Source organism: Macaca mulatta, chromosome Y (assembly GCF_049350105.2).
Source record: "Macaca mulatta isolate MMU2019108-1 chromosome Y, T2T-MMU8v2.0, whole genome shotgun sequence".
Classification (NCBI taxonomy): Eukaryota; Metazoa; Chordata; class Mammalia; order Primates; family Cercopithecidae; genus Macaca; species Macaca mulatta.
This window is the reverse complement of record NC_133427.1, coordinates 2394206-2420959: the sequence shown is the minus strand read 5'-3', so window position 1 is coordinate 2420959 and position 26754 is coordinate 2394206. Positions and strand designations below refer to the sequence as shown.

The window sequence follows — 26754 nt, the reverse complement described above, 5'->3', positions numbered from 1 at the left end:
CACTGTTTATTTTGGCAAAGAAAAAAGATACACTGCTACTGCAATTTAGCCACTGCTCTGTTTGGTGGCCAGCCTCTTGTCTCTCTCTTCAGCAATAGTAAGTCGAACGCCCTTTCCCCTGGGCAGAGAAATCCAAGGTTTATTGCCCTGTAATTGAGAAGGAGATAAAATAAGTACAGAAAGAGAGGGAAGAGAGAAAAACAACATCCCACCAAAACACACACGCCTCATACCTTCCTTTACATTAAGAGCCAGCTAACAGAACACCGCCAAACAAAATTTGAAACAAAATAAAAGATTTCCTTATACGTGTCTCCTGAGAGGTTATCTGCCTCTCACATTCCCTCCCACTCCTCACTGCTGAGCTGCTAAATAAAGGTCTTCCTGCTTCTATTTTATATGAAGCAACCAGCCAACAAGTTTTTCATAAGCATCTTTAAAGGCAAGGACACTAACTTCAGGTTCTCATAGTTTGGAAGTCATGAACTGTCAGCACCCCATCATCAGCTTTAAAGAACTTTTACATGCATTTACTCACTTCCCTGATCCCTTGCTTTCAAAGATATAAACTGAGGTGTCATAATTCAATACCGAGAAAAGGAATGGACCAACTATAGAGCTGCTGAGTGGCATAGCCAAAAAAACAACAGCAGGCTTCGCCTCTGTACCACCTCTCAAATATTCTAAGGACTGCCAGGGTACAAGTGAAAGATGCTGCTCCCAGGGCTGAATAGCTTGATGAAAAGCTTTTCAATTACGTCCCTTGCCCTTTCCTTAAGTCTTGGGGTAACTGACTCCCATGTAAGGATACTGCATGACTTTAGAGGTGCTCCTTCACTGAAAAGGTCTCAAAAGATCCGAGAGCAAGATCATCTTGAACAAGTAAAGGAAACTAACGAGTGTTATATGCCTTGTAAATGCTCTTATTCTCAAATTAGGAACTCATTCATAGCCCCCTTGCATCAAATTCCACCATGTTCACTGATGAGCTATATCATGGGAGTCTCAGAGGGGTTTAGCAGACTTAGTTACAAAAGTAAGGGGGCATGGTACTACCAGGATTGCAGCCAGTGGCCTTAATCCAGCCCATACCACTGGTGTAGCCCTGCAAAAGTTGCAAGGCTGAGTTTAACTTAATTTACTGCATGACACTGCTGGCATCTCACATAGACCACCTGAAGAGGCAGGCGTAAGGCTCTAGATCTAATCTTATTTCTTCTCTGAGACTCTAAATAGAAAGCTTGCTGCACTCTGTGAACCTTAACACAAGAACAACAACAGACAGACAAACACCAGTAGCGGATGCAGGTCTTTATGCTTTTTAGGGTGAGTCTTCTTAGAAAGAAGTAAAGAGAGTGTAAGTCTTACATTGCCAATGACAAAAATGTTGGAAAGCCTCGTGGCAAAGCTGTTGCCATTGGCATCCTTCACATGCACCACATCAAAAGAACCAGGATGTCTTTCCCTGTTTGTGATCACACCAACACGACCGAGGTTGGCTCCACCAATCACCATACACACATTGCCTAGAGGGAAAGGAAAATAAACAGGAGAGGAGTCATTTTAAAACCAGACAGAAGCCTGCTGCCTTTAAAACCAATTAAAACAGATGGGCTCACCAGGCAACAAAAATGGAGCATCATCCCAAAATTGTAATTTCAAGAACTCTTGTCACTGTAAATGAATGCTATTTGTGAATTACACTGCAGTCATCATTTAAAGGCAAGCCCCTAAGGATTTTTCAAATCATAAGCTTCCCCTGCATTGTTTGTCCAACAATAATTCTTCAAAGGTTGAATAAATAATCATTTTGGGGTTGACAAAGACAGCATAGAGCAGCACTGGGTAGGTGGATGGGTGGAGAGATAATGAGGATGACTGAGAGGGAGGGAGAACTGGAGAAATTCAGGCTATAAGAAAGGCACTAGACAACAACGAAAGGCCTTTAACTGGATGGCTAGCTAATCCAGTCTTTCGAGGAGGAATCTTCCAACGTTCTAAGGGCTCTCAGGCGGCCCCAGGAAGAATACATTTGTTTCAGATATCTAGAGTTATTTTTGTGGGACATAACCATCTATTATAAGCATACTATATAGGGCGCCGGCTACCTTGTCTTGACCACATACTATTCTTGTATGTGTCAGTACTTTACATGTAGTATCTAGCATGGAAGGAACTAAGACATCATGATAAAGACCACCACCCTCAACACAGAATCAAACCAAATGCAGAACTTGTAACTGTCCTGAAAGGGTCTACAAGGGTAAGAGCAAAAACAAAACATAATAAAACTAACACAAATCAACAAGAAGCCCACCTTTGCAGAGTAACCTACTGGATTCGAAAATCAAACAAATAATGAAAAATGTGGTTACCAAAATTAAGAATGGAAAGGAAAGGGTTTAAAGAAACATGTCTACGGTTGGTTGAAGAGAGAATGAGAAAAACAGAAGGTGCTGAAAAGAACTGTTCATGATGCACTATAGAAAGATAAAAAGATGATAAACAGAGAAGACTGGACGAGTGGGTCTACTGTGAAAAGCTCTAATACAAGTCCCAAACACTGAAGTGAGATGAAGGTTATGAACAAAGCAGTATGTGAAAACAACATGTTCTACTGCAATGGATCACAGCTAGGCATGGTGGCACACACCTGGTAACCCCAGCTACTTGGGAGGCTGAAGTAGAATGCTTGAACCTCAGAGGCAGGGGTTGCAATGAGCCGAGATCATGCCGCTGCTCTCCAGCCTGGGTGACAGAGCAAAACTCTTGTCTCGGAAAAAAAAAAAAAAGCCAGGCATGGTGGCTCATGCCTGTAATCCTAGCATTTTGGGAGGCCAAGGCAGGCAGATCACCTGAGGTCAGGAGTTCAACACCAGCCTGACTAACATGATGAAACTGTCCCTACTACAAATTACAAAAATTGGCAGGCACTGTGGCTCACGCCTGTAATCCCAGCACTTTGGAAGGCTGAGGTGGGAGGATCACCTGAGGTTGGGAGTTCAAGACCAGCCTGACCAATATGGAGAAATCCCATCTCTACTAAAAGTACAAAATTAGCCAGGCATGGTGGCACATGCCTATAATCCCAGCTACTCAGGAGGCTGAGGCAGGAGAATCGCTTCAACCTGAAAGGCGACAGTTGCAGTGAGCTGAGATGACACCATTGCAGTACTGCCCAGGCAACAAGAATGAAACCCCATCTCAAAAAAAAAAAAAAAAAAAAGACATGCAGGGATTGGGGTGGGAGCTGGGTTTTACAAGACAGTTTTTACAATAGCAGAGAGGCCATAGTATCACAGACAGGCATCAGGCAAAGCAAGATGTTAGGGGCTTCAGAAAAGCACAGCCAAGGAAGTACACATGCAAGCCCTGAGTTGAGATCCCTAAAACCTCTAGCCTGGCTGAGTGGTGAAGGTTATACTCCCTGTATGAAGATACTTGGTGAAGACTGGAAGAGGTGACTATATTTCTTTAGAAAAATGAGCCTGAAGAAATGATTACCAAAGAATTCAAACTAACCATCTTTTTTTTTTTTTTTTTTGAGACGGAGTCTTGCTCTGTCACCCAGGCTGGAGTGCAGTGGCCGGATCTCAGCTCACTGCAAGCTCCGCCTCCCGGGTTTACGCCATTCTCCTGCCTCAGCCTCCCCAGTAGCTGGGACTACAGGCGCCCGCCACCTCGCCCAGCTATTTTTTTTCTATTTTTTAGTAGAGACGGGGTTTCACCATGTTAGCCAGGATCGTCTCTCGATCTCCTGACCTCGTGATCCGCCCGTCTCGGCCTCCCAAAGTGCTGGAATTACAGGCTTGAGCCACCGCGCCCGGCCTCAAACTAACCATCTTAAAGATGCACATCAAACTAAGGAAACACAGATACAAACAAAATCAGAAAACAACCCATAAACAACGTAAGAATTATCAACAATGTAAAGGAAACCCACAAAAAAAGGATCGAACTCTGGAGCTGAATACGACTGAACTGAATTTAAAAATTCACAGATCCAGAAAGAATCTGCAAACTTGAAGACAGGCCATTGAAATTAACAAGTCAGAGGCGCAAAAAGGAAAAAGTAATAATAAAGGTAAGCCTAAGACAGGGAGGAGGAGACACTATCAAGAGGAACAATATACAAATTACAAGAGTCCTAGAAAGAGAATAGACAGAAACAGAGAAAATGAGAACGGGATTTGGGGGGAAGACAGGGAGGGGCAAAAAGCCTACTAGAAAAGAATAATGGCCCAAGCTCCCCAATTGTGAGAAAGAAGACAGACATACAAATTCAAGAAGCTGAACTCCAACTAGGACAAGCCCAAAGAGATACACATCAAGAGACAATATAATCAAACTGTCAAGAGTCACAAAGAAAGCATCTTAGAAGCAGCAGGTAAAAAGTGACTCATGATTTACGGGGGAACTCCTGCTAGATAAGCTGTAACTCTGCAATCCAGAGGACAGTGGGATGACATATTCAACGTGCTCAAAGGAACAAACTGTCAGCCAAGTGACAACTAAAAGAGGCTAACTATCAAACAGCCAAATATGAGTCATCATGGCCCATGACACAACCCTTAGGAGGAGGCCCTGAGAACATGTAACCAAGGTGGTCAGGGCACACAGCTTGGTTTTATACATTTTAGAGAAGCATGATGCATCAATCAAATACATTTAAGAAATACACTGGTTTGGTCCAGAAAAAACAGGGTTGTGGGGGTTATCGGGTCTAGTCTATTGGTGAATTTAAATATTTTTCTCGTTGAAGTTTGAGTTTGCCTGGGATTGGTAAGAAGGGAAACGGAATGCTCAGGTTAAGATAAAAGATGATGTAGACCAAAGTTCTTCTGAAGTCTTAAAGTGGCTGCCCTTAGAGACAATAGATGATCAATGTTTCTTATTCAGATTTTAGTTTCTCTCTTTAGGATTGGGAGGGTCTGGAAGAAAAAGATGTAACAATTTTAACAGAGATTCTTTACAGATGCAGATTTCCCCCATTCCCACAAAGAAGAGCTTCGCAGGGTCATTTCAAAATACAGCAAACAAAAATGTTTTGGAGTAAAATATTTTTATTTTCTTCATTGTCTCGTAATGTTATCCCAGAGTCAGACTGGAAAGTCAGTCGTGAAATATAGGGTTAAATAAAACTCATCTGATGATTAGTCATGCTCATTTGTAGGGCATAACTCCCAGATCCTTTAGATAGGGATTGGGACAAGATAATAATCAGTGTTTAGTCCTCACAAGAATACCATCTTTCAAAATTAAAGAAAAAGATAAGACCTTCCGAGGTAAGCAAAGCCACTAGGCTTGCCCTGCAAGAAATGCGGAAAGAAGTCCTACAAGATGAAACAAAAGGATGTCAGACACAAAACCATATGAAAATATAAAGTTTGGCTGGGCATGGTGGCTTACGCCTATAATCCTAGCATTTTGAGAGGGGACTGCCTGAGCTCAGGAGTTCGAGACCAGCCTGGGCAACAGTGAAAACCCGTCTCTACTAAAATACAAAAAAATTGGTCAGGTGTGGCGGCATATGCCTGTAGTCCCAGTCACTAGGGAGGCTGAGGCAGGAAAACTGCTAGAATCCGGGAGGCCTAGGTTGCAGTGAGCTGAGATGGTGTCACTGTACTCTAGCCTGGGCGACACAGCGAGACCCCTTCTCTAAAAAAAAGAAAAAAAAAAAAAAGAAAACATAAAGCTTTCTGATAAAAGTAAATATACAAAGAAATAAAGAGAATCCTGGATCACAAAGGTATATAAATCACTTTTAAATCTGGTATAGAACTTAAATCACAAAAGCATGTATATAACCATAAACCAATGTAAAAGGATACACAATAAAAAAAATTCATGTATGCCATCAATAACAAAATTGGTCTGAGAGAATATGGCAATGCAACTGCAGGTAACAGTTGAAAACAGACTGTTTTCACTTTAAGATAATTTATGTAATCCCCTTGGTAACTACAAAGAAAAAAACCATGGAAGACACACAAAACAAAAACAGAAAGAATTCAAAGCATTATTTTATTCCTTGTCACTACAAAAAGTAAAGAGCAGCAAAACACAAAAAGGCAGGTAATTAAGGGAGAAAAAATAGGTATAAAATAGCTACAGAACATACTGAAAATAATTAACAGAGCTATACTAACACCTTCCTTAACAGTTAACTATTTTGACTGTAAAATAGATTAACTCCTCACCCCAATCTAAGGAATAAAACCATATAACCAACCAAACAAGTTATAACTATATGCTGTTAACAAAAGACTAGTTTCAGATTTAAGGACACATACAGGCTGAAAGTGAAAGGCTGAAGTTGATGTTCCAAGCAAATGGTAACCAAAAGACAGCAGGGCTGACCAAACTTGGGTCAGACAAAACAAACTGTAAGTCAAAAATTTTCACACAAGACAAGGCAGCTCAAAAATGCTTATGTTACAAAAGAAGAATGACCTCAAATGAATAGCCTAACTACACTACAAGAAACTAGAAAAACAGAATAAACTCAAGGTTGGCAGAAGGAAGGAAATTAAATAAAGACCGGAGCAGACATAAGAAAAAACAGTAAGAAAAAAGAAAAAAAACTAAGGGTTGATTTCTTAAAACAGATTAACAAAACTGACAAAACCGAAGTTGAGCGTGGTTGACTCTGCTTTGGTAGGCAAAAGCAAACAGGATCGCTTTATCCCAGGAGCTCAAGATCAGCCTAAGCAACATGGTGAAACCCCATCTCTATAAAAAATTACAAAGATTAGCCAGGTGTGGTGGTGCGTGCCTGTGATCCCAGCTACTCGGGACGGTAAGGCAGGAAGATTATCCAAGCCCAAGGTGGTTGAGCTGCAGTAAGCAGTGATCACACCACTGCATTCCAGGCTGGATGACAGAGTGAGGCCCTGTTCCCAAAAAAAACAAAACAAGAACCTTGACAAAAGTTTAGCCAAATTAAGAAACAGATTCAAAAAAATTAAAATCAGAAATGAAAGAGAAGATATTACAACCAATGTCATAGACATAAAAGTATCATAAGAATACCATGAGTACACCAACAAATTGGGAGAACCTAGAAGAAACTGAGGAAAATTCCTAAAAACATACAACGGACCAAGACTGACTCGTGAAGAAGTAAAAAAAAATTGAGGCCGAGCACAGTGGCTCGCTCACACCTGTAATCTGAGTACTTCAGGAGGCAAGGCTGGCAGATCAACTGAGGTCAGGAGTTCAACACCGGCCTGGCCAACAGGGTGAAATGAAACCCTGTCTCTAACAAAAACACAAAAATTAGCCAGGCGTGGTGGCACTGCCGTCTAATCCCAGCAACTCGGGATGCTGAGGCAGGAGAATCGCTCGAACCTGGGAGGCAGAGGTTGCAGTGAGCCAAGATCTAGAGTCTGAGCGACAGAGTCAGACTGTCTCAAAAGTAAAAAAAAAAACAAAAATTTAAAACTTTAAAAAAATCTGAACAGATCTATAGCTAGACTTGCAGTTTGAATCAGTAACCAAAAACCTCACCATAAATAAAAGCCCAGGACCTGACAACATCAGAATAATAATTACCACCAATCCTCCTGAAAAGGCTGGGAAGGAAGTAACACTTTCAAGTACATTCTGTGAGGCCAGCATCAACCTGATATAAAACCTAGACAAGGATACCACAATGAAAACTACATGCCACTGTCCTTAATAAATACAATGCAGAAATTGTGACCAAAATGCTGGCAAATCAAATTCAACAGCAATACATCACCACAATCAAGTAGGATTTACTCCTGGAATGCAAGGAATGATGAAACATAAAAAAATCAGTGTTACATTAACAGAATAAAAGACCAAAACCACTCAGTCATCTCCACTGATGCAGAAACTTAGTATCTTTTAGAAGTCCATATAACCCAAAGCAACCTATAGATTTAATGTAATCACCATCAAAATACCAATAGCATTTTTTCTTTTTGCAGAAATAAAAAAATCACACTAAAATTCATATGGAATCTCAAGGGACACACCTCCTCTACAAGCACCAAAGACAGCCAAAACAATTCTGAAAAATAAACACAAACTTGGATAACACACTTCCTAATTTGAAAACGAAATACAAAATGACAGCAATCCAACAGTGTGATACTGGCATAAAACACGGGCAAACAGACCAAAGGAAGAAAACAGAGCCCAGAAATAAACCCAAGTGTATATGCCAAATGATCTTTAACAAGGGTGCCCAGACCTCTCAATGGAGAAAAGACAGTCACTTCAACAAGTGGTGTTGGTAAAACTAGGTCCCCACATAAATGAACAACAAGGAGAATACCTTACATTACACCATATACAAAAACCAGCTCTAAACAGATTAAAAGTAAGGCCTCAAACTGTAAAGCTCCCAAGACACACACAGAAACCACAAGTGACATAAGAGATACGATTTCCTGGACATGACAGCAAAAGCAAAAACAGACAAATTTTAAAAAGCCTGTCAACCAAAAGAAACAATCAGTAACGGTGAAAAGGCAACCTATGGAATGGGGAAAAACATCCACAAATCTTACATTTGATACAATCTAAAGATGTCCTACAACTCAACAATACCAGAAACAACCTGGCTAAATACTGGACAAAGGACATAAGACCTTTCTCCAAAAACATACAAGCACTCAAAAAGATGTTCAATGTCTCTACTCATCACAGAACTCCAAATTAAAAAAATAATAATGAGATATGACCTCATACCTATCAGGATAGCCACAAGAAAAAAAAGAAAAAATATAAAAAGCAAACAACAGCAAAGTGTGGGAAGGAATGTGAAGAAACTGAAATTCTTCTGCACTGTTGGTGAGAATGTAAAACGGCAAGGCTGCTATAAAAAAAACAGCACAAAGGTTTCTCAAAAATTTCAAAACTATCACATATGGTCCAGCAATGCCACTTCTGAGTATGTACACAGAAATATCCAGCAGGATCTGGGAGAGCTGTCTGCACAGCCGTGTTCCTAGCAGCACTACTCACAATAGGCAAGAAGTAGAGACAACCTAAACGTCCATCCACAGAGAAATGGATAAACAAAATGTGGTATATATACACAACTGAGTATTACTCCGCCTTTAAAGAGGAAGGAAACACTGGCCAAGTGCAGTGGCTCACGCCCATAATACCAGCACTTTGGGAGGTTAAAGCAGGTGGATCACCTAAGGCCAAGAGTTTTGAGTCCAGCCTGGCCAACATGGCGAAACCCCATCTCTACTAAAAATACAAAAATTAATTGGGTGTTGTGACGGGTGCCAGAAATCTCAACTACTCAGGAGGCTGAGGCAGGAGAATCACTTGAAACCAGCAGATGGCAGTAAGTGGAGATAGCATCACTGCATGCCAGCCTGGGCGACAAGAGTGAAACTGTCTCAAAAAAAGAAGAAATACTTTCACATGCCACAACATGCATGAAGCCTGAGGACATTAGGCCAAGTAAAGTTAACTGGTCAAAAAGGACAAACACTATCATTTCCACTTATTAAGAAACCACCCACTGTAATCCCAGCACTTTGGGAGGCCAAGACAGGTGGATCACGAGGTCAGGAGATCAAGACCATCCTGGCTAACAAGGTGAAACCCCGTCTCTACTAAAAAATACAAAAAACTAGCCGGGCGAGGTGGCGGGCGCCTGTAGTCCCAGCTACTCGGGAGGCTGAGCCAGGAGAATGGCGTGAACCCGGGGGTGGAGCTTGCAGTGAGCTGAGATCTGGCCACTGCACTCCAGCCTGGGCAACAGAGCGAGACTCCGTCTCAAAAAAAAAAAAAGAAAAAGAAAAAAAGAAACCACCCAAAAAAGTCAAATTCACAGAAGCAAAGAGTGATATGGTGGTTGTCAGAGGTTACAGAAAGAAGAAAGTGGCGGAGCTGGTTAAAGCAGATGAGGGAGTTCTGGAGATCTGCCACACAAAAATGTGAATATAGTTAACAACACTAATGAACTGTACACTTAAAAACGGTTAAGGTGCTAAATTTCGGAAGTTATCTTGTTTTTTGTTTTTAAACCACAATTAAAAATTCGTTAAGCATTTAAAACCAAACAAACCAAGAACCACACAGAAACCTTTGCCCTCACTTGGTTTCTTGTTACTAGGAATATTGGCTTTGTCATTCTGAGATTTTATGTAAACTCCCAGGAGTAAACTAAGTAAACTAATAAACAAGTAATAAGCAAATAAGCAAACAAATTAATACCAAGCATGTTTGTGTAAGAAAAAGGGATACATATTTCAAATAAACAAAGTCAGGGCCAAGGGCAATGGCTCACGCCTGTAATCCCAGCACTGTGGGAAGCCAAGGCAGTGGATCACCTGAGGTCAGAAGTTTGAAACCAGCCTGGTCAACATGGTGAAACCCTGTCTATACCTGGGAGGCTGAGGCAGGAGAATCACTTGAACCCAGGAGGCAGAGCTTGCAGTCAGCTGAGACTACACCACTGCACATCAGCCTGGGCAATGGGGCAAGACTCTTGTCTCAAAACAAAACAAAACCCCCCCCCCCAAAAAACAAAACAAAAACAAGTTAGGTGGGGGAGAAAAAAATCTGTTTAATTTTAACTTAGAATTTGATTTAATGAGAAACAACATTATCATTTAATTGGAGATAAGAAGTCCACACCCATTTAAAAAATTATTCTCAAAGGTATGCAAAAGTTGGGACACAAGCACAATATGATCCTAGCTACACTCTCCAGCTTCGTAACATTTTTAAACTCCTGCAGTCCTTCGCTGGATCACTTAGAAACAAATGGCCAGTACCAAATCATTTGAATCTGAAATATCTGGCAAGCCACTCGAAAATCTAAGTAACTCTGCAAATTATTTCTAGGTGTCTTAAGTGTTTTCCAATATATACATGCTTTCCTTTGTCCCTTTATCCAAGTTTGTCTTGATTCTTTCACAAGAATATTTCCTGAATGGAAGTATCCCTGCTATTACTTCCTGCTATTACTAGGAGATGCAAGATGTCTAGTTCTCTCTTTTGTGGTCACAATGACATCAAACAACAGGTTTAGGTATCACAAGCATGACACATCCCGTTAAATATCCCCTCTCTCAATGTTTTCCCCTAATGAGAAGGCCTCTCAACTTTCACAGCCAAGAAACATTCTTGGCTAAAATTTCCAGGTCAACAGTAAATAACAGCAGTGCAGGCAGCGCAGGTACAAGATCATAGTGGTCAAACAATCAGACAACCCCAGCCTGTGCAGTACTGAATTCAAGACAGCCAGCCTGGGCTCAAACACCAAGGCAACTTGAGGACTCTGGCTAGGTCTTAAATCACGGTCCAAGTGGGGACTGTGGGGGTGCCATAAGCAGGTAAACAGGGAGGGCAGATAGGCAACATAACAAAATGCAAAGTCACTGAAGGTTGGCACAAAAGGAGTTGCCACTGTTTGTTGTCCCTGTCCTGTTTTTTCAGTGTTTCTGCATTTCTAGAAATTTCTGTTAAAACAAGTAGAGCAAAATATTTTACTTCCTTAGCTGATCAGGTATTACCAAGCACTTGGGTGTACACCTGTCAGGAGACGGAGCCTGTGGTGTAGAGAGGAGAAACAAAGCTGTAGACACATGTTTTCCTCGTAACTAGTTTAAGGTTATCTGGACAACTTCAGCCCTTCACCTCAAGGAACACACCTAAAGTTTATCTCATTTAAAACAAAGTTCCCCTCTGGTGACAGAATGGACACAGAGTTTACACAGCTATGCTTTACATTCTTGAATGAGGCTAGGCTATTGCAGATAGCTCAAAGGGACATCACACCCCTACTCAACATCAAGAACCCACTGCAAACCCAGGAGACCATGACACCATATGCTCTCTCTTAGGGAGAACCAAATGCGTTTTATTTAGTTCTCTCTAATCATAATGGTTGTACAGACAAAATAGAATAAAATAGAAAGATAGAAAAAGAAAAGACAAGGAGGGAGGTAGCAGACAACACAAGGGAAAAAAAAACTTACCCGTCTCAAATTTGATAAAGTTGATTATCTTGCCAGTCCCTAAATCAATTTGCACAGTATCATTCACCTTAATGAGAGGATCTGGGTAGCGGATGGTACGAGCATCATGAGTCACCAGGTGAGGGATTCCCTTCATTCCCATAGTGATCTTCCTCACTTTGCACAACTTGTACTATAAACACAGCAAGGAAAACCAATTTAATATGTAAACACAAAGCCAGCCTAAAGCAGTCACTCAAATATTTCCTATCCCATCGATTTCCAGCATGTCCTCAGACAGAGGAATGCTCCTGGGAAAAACTACATTAACCAGTCACAGAGCTGATGATCTCCCATACTGATTTAGTAATTTAGACATCTGGGAAATCTCACCAAGGGGGAATCTGTTTCAGAACTCTCTAGTGGCTACTGGAAGAGTGCTCAGCTGAACTAACCTCTGGTCCTTTATCACACCCTAAAAGCTTGTTGCCTGTGTATCTGAGTGGTAACTCACAGTCAACTGGTATATCATTTTCACCTCAGGGACATATTTCCAATTGATAGTTCTCATCCAGCAACTCTGGAGCGGTGGTAATAAAGAGCCCCAGAGACAAACCTAACTCTACCACTACTAAGAACTGCTAAGAGCATGTGTGGCTTTTGCTGGGCGCAGTGGCTCAGGCCTGTAATCCCAGCACTTTGGGAGACCAAGGCAGGCGGACCACCTAAGGTTGAGAGTTCAAGACCAGCCTGACCAACATGGAGAAACCCTGTCTCTACTAAAAATACTAAATTAGCCAGGGTAGTGGCGCACGTCTGTAATCTCAGCTACTCGGGAGGCTGAGGCAGGAGAATTGCTTAAACCTGGGAAGTGGAGGTTGCGGTGAGCCACGATTGCGCCACTGCACTCCAGCCTGGGCAACAAGAGCGAAACTCTGTCTCAAAGGAAAAAAAAAGAAAAGAAAAACATGAGGTTTTTATGACCAGGTTAGGTAAAAACAGCTGTGCCAGCCAGCTATATGCTTTCAGTACACAATGCTGCTCTTCCTCATCTCACTTTTAAATGGCACAACCCATTATATACTTGCTTTATTTCCTTGTTAACATTTACCACTCTGGTGTTGCTTGTGACATCTACCAGCAGGAGCAGTTCAAAATGTCTCATACCAAATACAAGTATCAGCCCAAGAGTTATCCAAGCCCCATTTTGTTATACAAGCAATTTTCAGGAGCTTCAAATGGTACACTATGTAATCTCAAACAAACATAATCCATTTGTGGTTGCCAATGCTCATCCTACGTACCAGGCTCCCCACATCCAGGCTCCCCACAGAGTGTCACTGCTCAGAAGTGACAAAGTCGGTTTTCTTTCAGTTTTGTTGGAAGAAAAGGCTTATAGAAAGTTAAAAGATATTAAAAACCCCACACTTAAACTGAGTACAGTCCTCTGAAGTCTCAGGACAAACTCTCTGGGTAAATGTAAAAATAACAAGGACAAATGCAGACTGCCAGATGACAGAAAGAGCCCCCTGAAGATGACAGAAACAGTCCAAAAACTGTACAATGAATGAACTCGAGGAGCCACTGTTTTTTGTTTTTTTTTTTAATCAGCTCCTGCATTTCCTCTACAGATATTTCAACTCTCTCCCCTATATTTGGGCTCTCAGGACTAACTAGGTTTGCCAGCTTCTCTCTATCACTGCTTTTGACCTGCCTAGGAGTGGAAAGAGAAGCAAAGTAAAGTAACCAGAGCTTGGGCTCACTCTTCTATAAAAAAGGCACAAGTTGAAATACTGTCCCCTTAGGCTTCACAGGTGTAGGATGGGAATAATTATTGCACACTACTACATCTAATGTTTATGAGATAATGGAACATAAAGGACCTGGCAAAGCACTGAATGTCACCTAATATTATTCCTGCTGCTACTATAGATCCAACGCCATTCAAGGTGCTATGGAGATGTGAAGCCATTTAATATAAGCCAGCAGTCCAAGAAGGTGACAAAAGACTTTTATTCCACATGTGGAACTTAGGCCACATTAACTCCATCAGTTAAAGTAAATCTGGAATTCACCAGCCTGGCATATCCAACCCCACTTATCCATGTTAAGGCCTAGAACCTATGCAGTCAATCTAATGAGAGCACTCTCTTCAACTCAAAACTTCACAGCTGACACATTCCTCCAGGCATTCTTCAGTTGAGTGTTCAGTTTGTTTACCACCACCACTTCACATTTACCACCACTACAAATACAAACTCAAGATCATTTCCAGCTTTCCTGGCCAGTGAATTAAGCAAAGAATCAAAAGCTGCCTAGCTCCCCAATCAGAGCTGCCTACTGGACCAACCAACTGAAAACCTTAGAGACTGTAATACAGAAGTCACACATAAATGTAGAAATTTAAGAAACACCCAGATGCTGCATGCAAACATACCAATTGAAGCTCTTAAAGAAAAGTCGGAAGCACTCCAAGGGACAATGAGGCTGATTGAGCCCTCTTACTTCAAAAGGAAAAGGAAAACCACATTCTCCTTTCCTGCTGCCCTGCCAGTGTGTGCACCACGCCCAAATTAACTTTAGGAATGCCTTTGGGTCCAGAACTTGGCCCTAAAGGACAAGACATCAGAAACCTGCTTGCACACACACACAAAGGCTGCAGTATTTAAAACTTTTGTTTTACTGCCTGTCACAGCAAGGCACAGCAGGACAGAAGCCCTCTGAACATATGGATGGGACTTGGAAAGAACGAATGGTGGCAGAAGGAAAGCAAAACAAACACAGTGCAAACCAAGGTGACTACAGGAATGGCCCCACCACCCAGGGATGTAAGTACTTGGCCATCCATAAGCAAGTGTAATGAAGGTAATGTGTGCAGAGGCAGGGTAGGGGGTGCTGTCATTAAGATACTGAATACAACTTGGCACATTCCTTCCAACCAGGTATAAATATCCCCATAAGAGAAGACAGATCCAATAAACAACCAAATTCAGCTGATAAGATTATGTGCCAGAACAGAAAATCATCAAGCTATTGTGTTACAGGAGGCAAAATACTTAAGTGTGATGAGGCAGAGGGAGAATATGGACACAGACACAGAGTGTCCAGGGTACTGAAAGGAGGTCTTTGAGGTTCACTGAGGAGCCAAGCAGAATTGCCTCAGACAATAAATGGTATACCACGGGCACAGAGGGTTACTAACCTGCCGAACTTCAGGGTGAATACATGTGGATGAGGTATAATATGACTATCAAAGTCCATTCTTCTCTTCGCCCTCTATTCCAAAGTGGAAAACTACCAAGCTACAGTCCATAAGCACTAAAGCAGTGGGTGAAGAATCTAGGCTTGTTTCAGTCCAGGGTAAGTAAAGCTGGGTATGCAGACAGAGAAAACACTTTTTCCCCTTATACCTCCAAAGGCCCTGGGACCAAACCATAAGAAAGATTACAACACACAGCATACATTCTGCAACCAGTGGAGCCAGACTTGAAAACAATCTGTTGACTTCACTCTTCCATCCCCATTTAGAAGTGCAACTTGCACTTCACCTTTAAAATGTACTATTCAATCCAGTACCAACCCACTGACTACTTACTAATGCAGTGTTACTTTAATCAACCTAAGGCTACTAGGGGAATTTTTAATCTCTCCAGCTCTCCTCCATGCTAGATTTAAGAAACCCACTGTCCTTGATAACCAGAGGAAGAACTGAAATGCAAGCTCCAGTTCTGAAATGGCTCTACACACAGTTTCTGAGGTCACTATTACTGACACCCCTATTACAATCACTGCTCCCTGTTCAGAATAAAATCTGGCCCTCTCTACCTCTGCCCCTCCAACTTCACAAGGCAAGTCTTTGCATCATGGCCTGCTGAATGCATTCTTGCCACCCAACTGTCCTCACATTTTTTGTACATGACATCCTAAACCTTCTTGGGTGATTCTAAAATGTTCCCAGTCAAAGTTAACCCTTCCCCTTTCCACCCTTGCTCATTAGCCCCAAATATCCCAGGTAAGACAAGTCCAACTAAGTTCTATGGCTACGAACTCACAGAAAGCCTATTCACACCTCAAAGCCTACCTGCTGCCCTCTACTTTTCACATACATCCTGGGCAGTGTACTGTCTCAGCTGAGCTGAGAATGGTGCTAAGGGAGTCACAATAGTCATCAGGTACTGCTGACAGTCAGGAGAAAGGAAAGAAAGCAACAACAAAACAAGTAAAAACATTTTATTTTCCTGTATCCTCTACAGATCCTCTCACTAACCAAGTATCTACATAGACAGCAACAGCACCATGCTGTTCACTGCTACATCACAGCAACAAACTTGAACCCTTGGGCCCAAAGGTCCTTTGCCTTTAACTGCACACATGAAACACCCTCTGAAAAAGACATGGCCTCTCCGGGTGCCTCCACTTCCAAGGGGCCTCCCCCTCCATCCTGTCAGATGGTTCCCTCTGGAACCATTAACCCAAACTTCACGATGCACGTCTGTTCCTGAAGGATCCAGAGATGACTGTGAAATAGAGATGACAGAGAGCAACTATCCACGAGTGAGCGAAATGCCTGTAAGCATGCTAGCACATTAACAGGTAACAGTTCCATGTCTAATCTCTATACAGAGCTGCCTGACCAGGTTTGCGGTGCTTCAAGACCAGGACTAAAGTAGGCTCAAAACTTTTAAACACTTTTATTAGGCGGAGAGTTCCTGCAAAAGCCAACCTCAGCACGCTTTCCTCATATCCACCTCAAACGACTTTTATTACCTGTGCACCAAACCTTTATGTGGCCAAAACAGCTCAGGATTTAGATCTTGGGTACTCTTGCTTGGTAGAGGCCCATCCTGTGAGAAAACTAGAGGTTCACTAAGGGTAAGGCTGGCGGTATTATGAGGGGAACTTCCAGTTGAGCTAAACCTCTTACCACAGGGGTAGCTCAACATCTGTGGAAAACCAATTATTTTTCCTTTGTCCCACGGCTGAAAAGACTGACTTCAGATTTTAAAGATGTGATACCCCCATCACCTTCTGTCCTCCAGCCCCAAGACTTCCCTCCAGCCCCAACGACTGTAGGGTCCTCTGGGTCACCACCGGCCAGTGAGAAAAGCACAACAATGACAGCAAACAGGAGACTGCTCTGGGTTCAATCCTCAGTTCCTAGCATGGGGCTCAGCCTCTGTGTGGCACGATTCCAGAACAGGAATCAGAGGTCGGATTGAGTCCTCCAAGGAGGCAGCCTAAAAGCCATGAAGGCAAGGATATAATGGATGAAAACAAGACAGTATGAGCTGGAGTACAACAACCAACTGCTTATAATAAAATGTCTAAGACAAATGGAAATGTCTGACAGAAAAGGACAGGGGTGGGAGCCAGGGAAATAAAAAGCAGTTGAGCCTAGGTATATGTAAGCCACGGGCATATCTAAGCAAAATGCTTAGACAGGGTAGTCTCCAGAACGTGTCAGTTTCTGAGCACTCACAGAGACAGACATTTGGAGAAAAACAGCCATTGAAAGGAACAAAATAATGTCTTTTGCAGCAACCTGAAGGGACCGGGAAGCCATTATTCAAAGTGAAATAACACAGAGTGGAAAACCAAAACCCCTATGTTCTCACTTGTAAGTGGGAGCCAGGCTATGAGTATGCAAACACATACAGAGTGATATAACAGGCTTCAAATACTCAGATACTTCAGATACTCTCGAGTATCTGAAGGTTGGGAGGGGGCCAGAGATAAAAATAATACATATTAGGTACAATGTACACTATTACAGTGATGGGTGCACTACAATCTCAGAATTAACCACCAGATAATTCATCCATGTAACCCAAAAAACACTTGTATCCAAAAAGTTACTGAATATTTTCAAATTTCTTTTTTTTAAAGGAAGAACTACAGAGAAAAAGAGTTTATTCTTAACTGTTGAATAGCGCTCTAGCACAAGAAAACCTCAACTCTGCCTTCTCTCTGCTCAGCAATCTTGACTCCCAGTCATAACTTGTAATCACATCACCACCTACTACAACATGCCTGCCCCACTGACACCCTTTCCATACAATCTTGACTGCAAGGTGACGCTTCCTGACATTCTCCAAAAAAATGAATGTCAAATGTGAGGCTCCACTGAGGAGCATTCTACCCTCTCCCTCTCCAACCAAGATTAACTCTTCGCTTCACGTTTCCACTGCCCTTTGTACAACACATACACAAACCAATATGAAATCTTTCTCAGCTGGCCTCCCTTAGAAATAAATCTAACTGCCCAGGTTCCATCTTTTCTGAAACTTAAACTTCAACTGCCTATTCCCTCCCACATTTCTTCCTTGCCCACCAAAAAAAGCACTAGTCTCCACACTCATGGTCTTGAACACCTCCTTTTGCACTAGTCTCCAATTTTCTAAAACAAATGAGCAAACATTACCCACTATCTTAAAAGAAACTCCCTCTTTCTGCCTCTTTCTAGCCACTGTCCTGTATCTTCTACTTTGAGAATAACGGTCACCTTTATGAGATTCAGTCTTCTCAACATTCAAGAATGGTAATACATAAACCCAAGTCTCTGGCTGGTTGGTTACTCTCTGATTTCCTGTTTTCGATTTCTTTAACCAGTGTTTTCCACTTTTCAGGAAAAAGAACCTGCACCACCTAGATCCTGTTCATAAACCTTCTGCAATACAAAATCTCCCTCTCCTTATGCACACCTATCACTGAACACAAGCTGCCCAACATCAATGAGGATACTGTGCCAACTATTCAGACAGCATCTACTGTAACTCCTTTGAGCAGTGTTTCAGTCCTCTATTTCAGTCAGCTCCTACTTTTTTCTGTCTTATTATGTACTTGCAAGCTACAAGGCAAGCTGAACCCAAAGCATTATGGTACTGTCCTTCCATCTACAACTCTCTCAAGCATCCATGTATTTCGTCAAGATCTGGAGCTACCATCTCCTTATCCTACCACCAAATATTCAATCACCCTGTTCCACATGTGCTTCCTCCATACCACAGCAGGGGATATATATCTTAAACCCCCGTCTTCTTTGCATCTCCCAGGTGATACTTGTGCTCTCTACCCCTACTCGCAATGGGAACAGGCACTGCCTTAGTTCCCATTATTCTTGTGCAGGCTCATCATGGGCTCACCCAAAATCTTTCTTTTTCTCCCATCCACTGTAGTGGCAATCACCCACAGAAACAGATGTAATCTCCCACTCCTAAATCCAGTGACTTCTATTTCCTTGGTCTTCAACAAATACCAAGTTGTTAAAGGGAAAAATTATGTCTGAAATCCATCGGGCTGTTTTCCCAAGACCCACAAAATACCCCTTTTCTGTCTTATTTTCAAGGGTGGAGGGCTATTTGGATGTTCTGTCTCTCCACTAACCTATGCTACCTGGTGAACTAATAAACTACGAAAAGGCTCCCTGGTGTGTCCCTGACACAATTGACAACCAGGAGCCTGTGATTCTCCACTGTGAACTCACTGTGTCCTTCAACTCTTGGCTCAAGCCAAGCTAACCTGGGTTTGTAATAAGGAATGCTCCCTTCCAAGTGCTCAAAGAAACAATTAGCAAACAAATAAGCTCAACTAAAACTTCCCCAAGTCTCTCACCTGTTATACAAGGGTAAGGCCCGTACCCTAACCCAGGGTAACCATTTTCACACAGTGGCTGGCCAATCCATTAGGGCAAGTACTAGGTATGACAACACTCCTTGTCCCACAAGTATCTCCTTGTCCCACTCCACCTCTCCCTACTTAAAAATTCACAGGGACTACCAATGTGCGTTGTCTCTTGAGATCCAAATTCCTTACAAAAGCAGAAACCGGTCATCAGATTTAAGATTTCCCCCGTGCTTTCTAGCTTTTATGTACAACAGAACGTGACAGCCTGCACGACTGAACACCCTGCAGGATTCAAGGCCTACTACTACCATCTAAAACAAAGCACCGCCTGTGGGAGCAATCCACAAAAACAGGATAGACTCTATCAAGGGACATGACCAAAGAAGTCAGAAACAACCAAACAACTGATCAATTAAGTAACTATTCAGAGATGAAAGTATTTGTCAATTCCTGTAGGGACTCTTATGTGTTCCAAAGAAGTATACAGAGAAAAATGCAAGCCGGTTAAACTAAGTGGAAACAACATCCAATAAAACATGTTGTGATTCACTTACAGAATGTATCTCATATTCAGATGGCATCTAGTCACTGTAAAGGTGATTTGGTTATGTGAAAAACAAAGTCATCCCACGACCCTAAATTCAGGAAAAAGAGGAATAGATGACTGAGGGGTGACTGTGGTTTCCAGAGGTCTTCCCTACACAGAAAAATGGAAAGTCCTGTACACACAGAAAGGAGCTCCTGTGAAAGTTTCCTTGAAACTTCAGCCATTAAATCTGGGGAGGGAAGAGGGAGTTTTAAGGGCTGAGGCAGACATTAGGGAGTCAATAATCTTCTACGTCTAGTAAGTGCGAGGCAGCACTACTACTAACATAGTCACAGACAGCTGGCAAGAAAGCGTTATTACCACTGTTTACAAAGAAAACAAAAGACTTAAAAAAGGTTCTATGGACTATTGCCTGCAGTTACATAATGAATGAATGACAAGGGTCTGGATTTGTACCCAGGCCTTCCTGGTTCCAATACCACAGACCCTTCCTGTACAGAAACACCTTGTCCTTCAGAGAACTGCTTACTCGTATCCTGCTTCTAAAACAGTCTCATGTGAAAAATCCATTACCTTCCATCAGTGGCACCTACGTGCCTGGATTAAAAAAACAGATGAACAAGCAGAGATAGGAAATACTCCCAGAATCTGGCCTAAACACCCTCTGACAACCGTGGTAACAGACCTACCGTCTGGAAATTACAAACCTCACTTAATTTGCACAACATACCTTTGCCTCTTCCACTGTGATGCGGTGAACAGCAAAACGGCCCTTGGTGTCATAGACCAGGCGGAAATGTTCACCTGTCTTCTCGATGCTGATGACATCTGATCACAAAGAGGTATACAGAACATTGTTAACACAAACTTTCTTTTGCCTGCACAGCAGGAACACTCTATGCCAGGTTGAACCTGAGAACATTTTAGCAGGCTAGGAGTACCCAGCACTTGATGGGGGTGCTTGAACAAAACCAAAGCCTGCTCCTGTCCCAATACATGTCATCCAGCAAAAGAAAGTGAATACAAATAAGGCTGCTCTACCGCTTCCTATGTTCTTATGCAATGGCTACTTGAGACTGTGTTCTGGGTTAATGCACTTAGGATCCTGAGGAGAAAACACACATGAGCACACCCACACATACCAGGAAACCAAATGAACAAGCAGAACTCACATTTAAGCAAGCAAGACTCAAGGGTCAGCAGTCAATGGCCTGGCCCCCTTTACTCCCTCTATGACTTATCAGGAGTCCTGCCTCACTCGGGATTTGGGGTTTTGAGGAAGAAAGCAAGATGGGGGGGAAAAAAAAGAAGGAAGGAAAGTAAGAAAAGGAAGGTCTGTCTTTTCTAATTCAGTGGCTGCATCCTGGGAAAGTCTGGCCTGGAACCCCATCCACTTGGTAGCATCCACATCTGATAAACTAATTATCCCCCTGCTTTTGGAACAATACTAGGCTAAATTGAGCCTTTCACCATTAAAAGGGTGAACTAACCACTAGGTCAGAATTCCTTAGCGCCTTTCCCTACCTCCCCTCTCAGTACACTTTTTCCCTAGAGGTGTGTGACCCTTCTGCCCCTCCTCCACCCCCCCCCCCAAACCAAGCTGCAAATCCATCCTTGGAGATGCAGAATAGTTAAGTCATCAACAAAGTGGGAAGACAGAGCCAAAACTCTGTTGACTGACAAAGAGTCTCTCCTCGACCAATCATTAGCCAGATTCCTCTGGGCCCTCTTCTTGGCTAAGCTTCAACCTTGGCCTATGAAGACCTCAACACTAACATGGCTTCTAAAAGCTCAAGAGGAGCCCAATCCCCCTCAAAGTGCCTACCTGAGAAAACTCAAGGCTGCCACAAGAATTTACTGTTTGTTCCAGCCAACACCTAAGGACAGCTGCTCTGTCTCCCAACCTCTGACGCGAGGGTAGGAGCCTAACTTTGATAACACACCAGCTAGCAGCCACTGCTTGTCTCATCCCATTTACAGTGACCACCCCTTTCCTGCTTTTCACTTCAGCCTTGCCACTCCTCTCCCTATCCCTCATTCTCCTTCTGAAAGGACCAGCAGTAACTTCTGTACAAATCAAAAGTTCAGTGTCCGGTTTTATCACTGGCAACATGAAAGCCCTACACCTTGTCTTTCTCTCAACCCATTCCTTCTTCAAAATAAAGAGCTCTTTCCTTACCCATGAATCCAGCAGGGTATGTGACATCCACTCGAACCTTGCCATCAATTTTGATGAAGCGTTGCATACATATCTTCTTTACCTCATCTCCAGTCAACGCATACTTGAGTCTATTCCTGAGGAAGATGATCAGGGGAAGACATTCCCTCAGCTTGTGGGGACCTGTCGATGGACGAGGTGCCTGTAGAAAACAAGGGCAGGTAACCTGATCTATGTAACCAGGTCCTTATGGAATCAGATCTTAGCTCTGCATAAGTTCAGCTGAACTTAACTTGTCGCGGGGAAGAGGAATACAAGAGGGCAATTATTTCATCAATTTAGAGAGGTCTGTCTTGTTAGGAAGGTCATGTCTCCAATCATGGAAATTCCATTTCATGCCCCTTCCTTCCCCAAATCCAGCCTCACAACAATCTCCCCATTTTGCCCTGCCCCAAGCACCACTGCCACTGGTACTGCCTCCTCAAACCTCCCTTGAACACAACACTACACCCCATGTATCTCGAGTGTAGCTTATACTTTACCCAAAACCCTACGAAGACGTATTCTACTACTCTCTCACCATTCCAGGCTTCAAAGTTCCACACAAGTCCTGCCGATGTTGCTAGACTACCCCATAACACCCAATATGCGTTCTTCCTTTCTTGGCTGCTTGCTGGCTTCAGTGTCATCAAAATCATACTGCAACAAATCCTGTAACCTATAATCTTGCAATTTCAGTGTTATACTGTCCTTTGGATATCTACTGACAGTACCTACAAAAGCCTCAATCAAGGTCTGTCTTGAACATCACTCCCCAATTATCTCTTAAGCTTGGATCACACAGGAATCCCTTCTAATGGAGACTGTTCTTCAAGCTGCTTCTACAGATCCCTCTTTAGTTTTGTCCCTCTTAAAAGGGACTAGCAATCATTAACCACACACATTCATCAATGCCAAGGGGAAAACGAGAGGAGCCCACAAGACTAAGGGACTAAGTTCCCAACAAGTCTTCTTAAAGTGCCTTGCTCATCCACATAACAATAGAGAAAACAATGGCCCAACCAGGGAGGTCAGATAGTAGTGGACAGTAGCAGAGGCAGCACTTGGAAGCAGAAACTGACAAGGACAGGTTGCAAATCCAGGTCCCCAGCCAACACATGGCCTAGGTTGTCTCCGAAAATATCAGGACAAGGAAGACAAGCCTCTACTACTGTGTTCAGAGTTCAAACTGTACGAAGAAGAGGCCAAATCAAGCTAGTTACCAAGTGCCTCCTATATGGCTGTAGACCCTCAGGGGAAGATACAGTCTCTTAAGGATGCCCCACATTTATTCCCAATCAAAAAAACCGTTGGCATCTTAGGCACCTCGGTTCTGTCTTCTTCACACTGACTCCTCTCAGTCTCAGAAGACCAAGACTTTATGGCTTCAACCACTCTCTCCCAATGTCACCACACCACCAATGTGGAAATTGCCTAGTCTCCTTGTGAGATGTTTGCCTCCCGTGCATCTAAGTATACTGCCCTCATCCTGCCAGGTCTTCACGTTCACTTCAAGAGCATCCAGCGTTTCTCACACAATTTCTTGCCCTTGTTTCGGGGGCTCCTGTAGCCTTTACTGCTAAACCAGTACCTCGGGCTCAACGTAAAAAGCAGTTACTCCACTCTCTAAAATCAAGGGTAACTTTAAATTAAACATTTATTAATGGGGACTCAGTGGACTCTCACTGAACTCCTTTCTTACGTGAAATTGGACACATTCATTAACCCACCCGGCTCTGGCCTCAGCAAGTGCCCTCTAAAGTGGGGAGCTCAAACAGCAAAGGAGACCATCAGGACGTGATATGCTGGCCCTTTGTTGCACAGAAAAGTGCAAGGACAAGTTCCGGGTGCAGGAAGTCTTTACCAACGAAAATTCCACATAACAAATAAGCAAACCCCGCTCCCAAGAAATACCAAGCCACAGGTATTTAGCATGTACTCGAGTGAAAAAAAAAAAAAAAAAAAAAAAAAAATGAAGTTATACTCACATATACACCTGTTAGTTTGTCAAGCATCCAATGCTTCGGCGCTGCAACACGCTTCAAGTGCTTCTTGGGGCCCCGGGCCTGAAAAGGACACCAAACTCAGAGAAATTCGTCTCCGCTGACAGTAAAACGTCCTCATTTTCAGCTGCAGGAACCGCTAACGGGTAATACCTCATCCAAGGAGAAAAGATCGCCCAGCCCATACTCACGCCCCGTTTTGAGCCAATATTACTTCCTGCCAGACCCCAGAACCGAGACCGCGTAAAGTACAGACCTTTGAAAACCGCGCGTCTCCCTATCACACGTCGAAAACATCCACAGTGCCCTCCAAGCGAATCTCAGACTGCTTCAACGTGTGGAAATAAGCTAATACGGGTAAAAAGCCACTGCCGGGCTGCGTCAAGGAAGGACTCTTGTGCCGGCCCCCAGGCCGAGGACAACTAGACGCACACTTCTGAGACCTCCGCTCTCCAAATTGGGTTTCCTGAAGCAGTACCAGCACCGTTCCCACCCACCAAGTAGGGGCGATCAAAAAGCGAAACACTGCCAAGGTGGAACGGCCCTTTTTCAAAGGATGGAGGCAGATATATTCGGAGTTTGGGCGTATCAGTCTTACCATGGCGAAAGCCTGCGACGGAAGAGAACCTCTTCCTTTCCGGTGCAACGAAACTCTGTGGTCGTAACCCGCAGGAAGTCAGATGAGTGAGAAGTTCAGTTCCGGTTTCTTATTCTTCCGCTATAGAGTTCACAGCCTGGAACTGAATTTTTTAGTATTTTAAGTTTCTGATACTGATTTACAGGTGTCAGTTATGCCGCAGGACTTTTTGTTGTGCCTCCCCTGCGTCAGGTCGGCTGAGTTGGGAGGACGCAGTTTGCACTCTTTAACTTATCTGTCACCGACCTTCAAAATATTTAGCAAAAGCCCTGAAAGAGCACGATTTAGGAGCCTTAAAAAAATGCCAATGCTAAGAAATAACGTATGTGAGTCCTTGTGACTGTGACATGCTGCGACTGCAAAATCATGATTTGGGTCAGAGACAAATCATTCGTTGTTCTGGATTGGGGCCAGTTTCACAGGTTTGGGAATGTACTAAAATCGTCTGTTTTGTAAACATTGAAATGATAGATTTTATGGCATGTGAATTTTAAGTTGAATACCTTGCTTTGGATTAGCTCGTCATGATGGATGCACAGCTCTGTGCATGTCGTAAAACCTCCAAAACAATTCACAGTCGGCTATGTAAGTTGCACTGCGCACGCGTGTGTGTAGTCACAGCTTTATTGAGGTGGAATTTTTCACGCGCGTCCGCCTGACAGAATTGATATACAAAACACAACCTGCCAAGCCGGAAGCTGTGGCTCACGCCTGTAATCCCAGCACTTTGGGAGGCAGAGGCGGGCAGATCATGAAGTCAGGAGATCAAGACCATCCTGGCTAACACTAAAAACACAAGAAAATTAGCCGGGCGTGGTGGCGGGCGCCTGTAGTCCCAGCTACTCGGGAGGCTGAGGCAGGAGAATAGCGTGAACCCGGGAGGCGGAGTTTGCCATGAGCCGAGATCGCACCACTGCACTCCAACCTGGGTGACAGAGTGAGACTCCTTCTCAATAATAATAATAATAATAATAATAAATAAAATTTTAAAACAGCCAAATGAAGCTGCATTTCCTCAATGTGTACAATTTGACGAGTTTGGACGTAGGCGTAAAACCCACGATACCACCATCAATCGAGGTAATGAACATCTCCATCACCTCCAAAAGTTTCTTGTGTTCCTTTCTGAGTGTTTCTTTTCTTTTTCCTTTTCTTTTCTTTCTTTTCTTGTCTTTTTGAATGAGGCAAGGTCTCCCTCTGTCGCCCAGCTTCCCTGCAGCCTCGACTTCCCGGGGCTCGAGGGAATTCTCCCACCTCAGCCTCCCACAGTGCTGGGACTGTCATCACTTCCTGGCTTTGCTTTTCCTTTAACTGTTGCAAGAACACAACATAAGATCCATCGTCTTTACCAATTTGTAAGCACATAACAGTACCTGAAGTGTTTTTTTGTTTTGTTTTGCTTGTTTTTGCATTCAATTCCTTGACTCAAGGCTTCAGGTAGTGTATGTGCCAGCTGTCCTGAGAGCAGGCTGGAATAGATTTGGACTCCATACTATTTGTGCTGTAACAGGATTCACCTCTTCTATTCCAAAATTCCTAGATTCCTTTTGCCATTTCTCAGGTCTCCTTGCTGATTTCAGTTCTTGTTCTGGACAGCCCAAGGAGAGCCCTTACACTTAATTGGGCTGGTTCCTTCCACTCTTGGTAGCAGACAGCTCCACACTCAGTTTTCTATTCTTTTCCATTCTTGTTGTTCTCCCAAATAATGCATTCACTCATCCAGATAGAATAGTGCAGAATACTGCTTTCTGACTAATACAGACTTTTCTGACTGGATCATTTTCAGAAGA

General features: G+C 43.0%; 1 protein-coding gene across 1 annotated transcript; it reads right to left on the bottom strand.

Moving 5' to 3' along the window:
• RPS4Y1 (ribosomal protein S4 Y-linked 1) lies at nt 1-24966 on the bottom strand. Its single transcript, NM_001265745.1, is given in 7 exon segments — nt 1-147; nt 1369-1526; nt 11979-12150; nt 20858-20955; nt 22307-22487; nt 24313-24390; nt 24926-24966. Coding segments are annotated over 7 exon segments (792 nt in total). The 5' UTR covers nt 24929-24966; the 3' UTR covers nt 1-45.
• Between the last annotated feature and the right edge of the window lie 1788 nt (nt 24967-26754).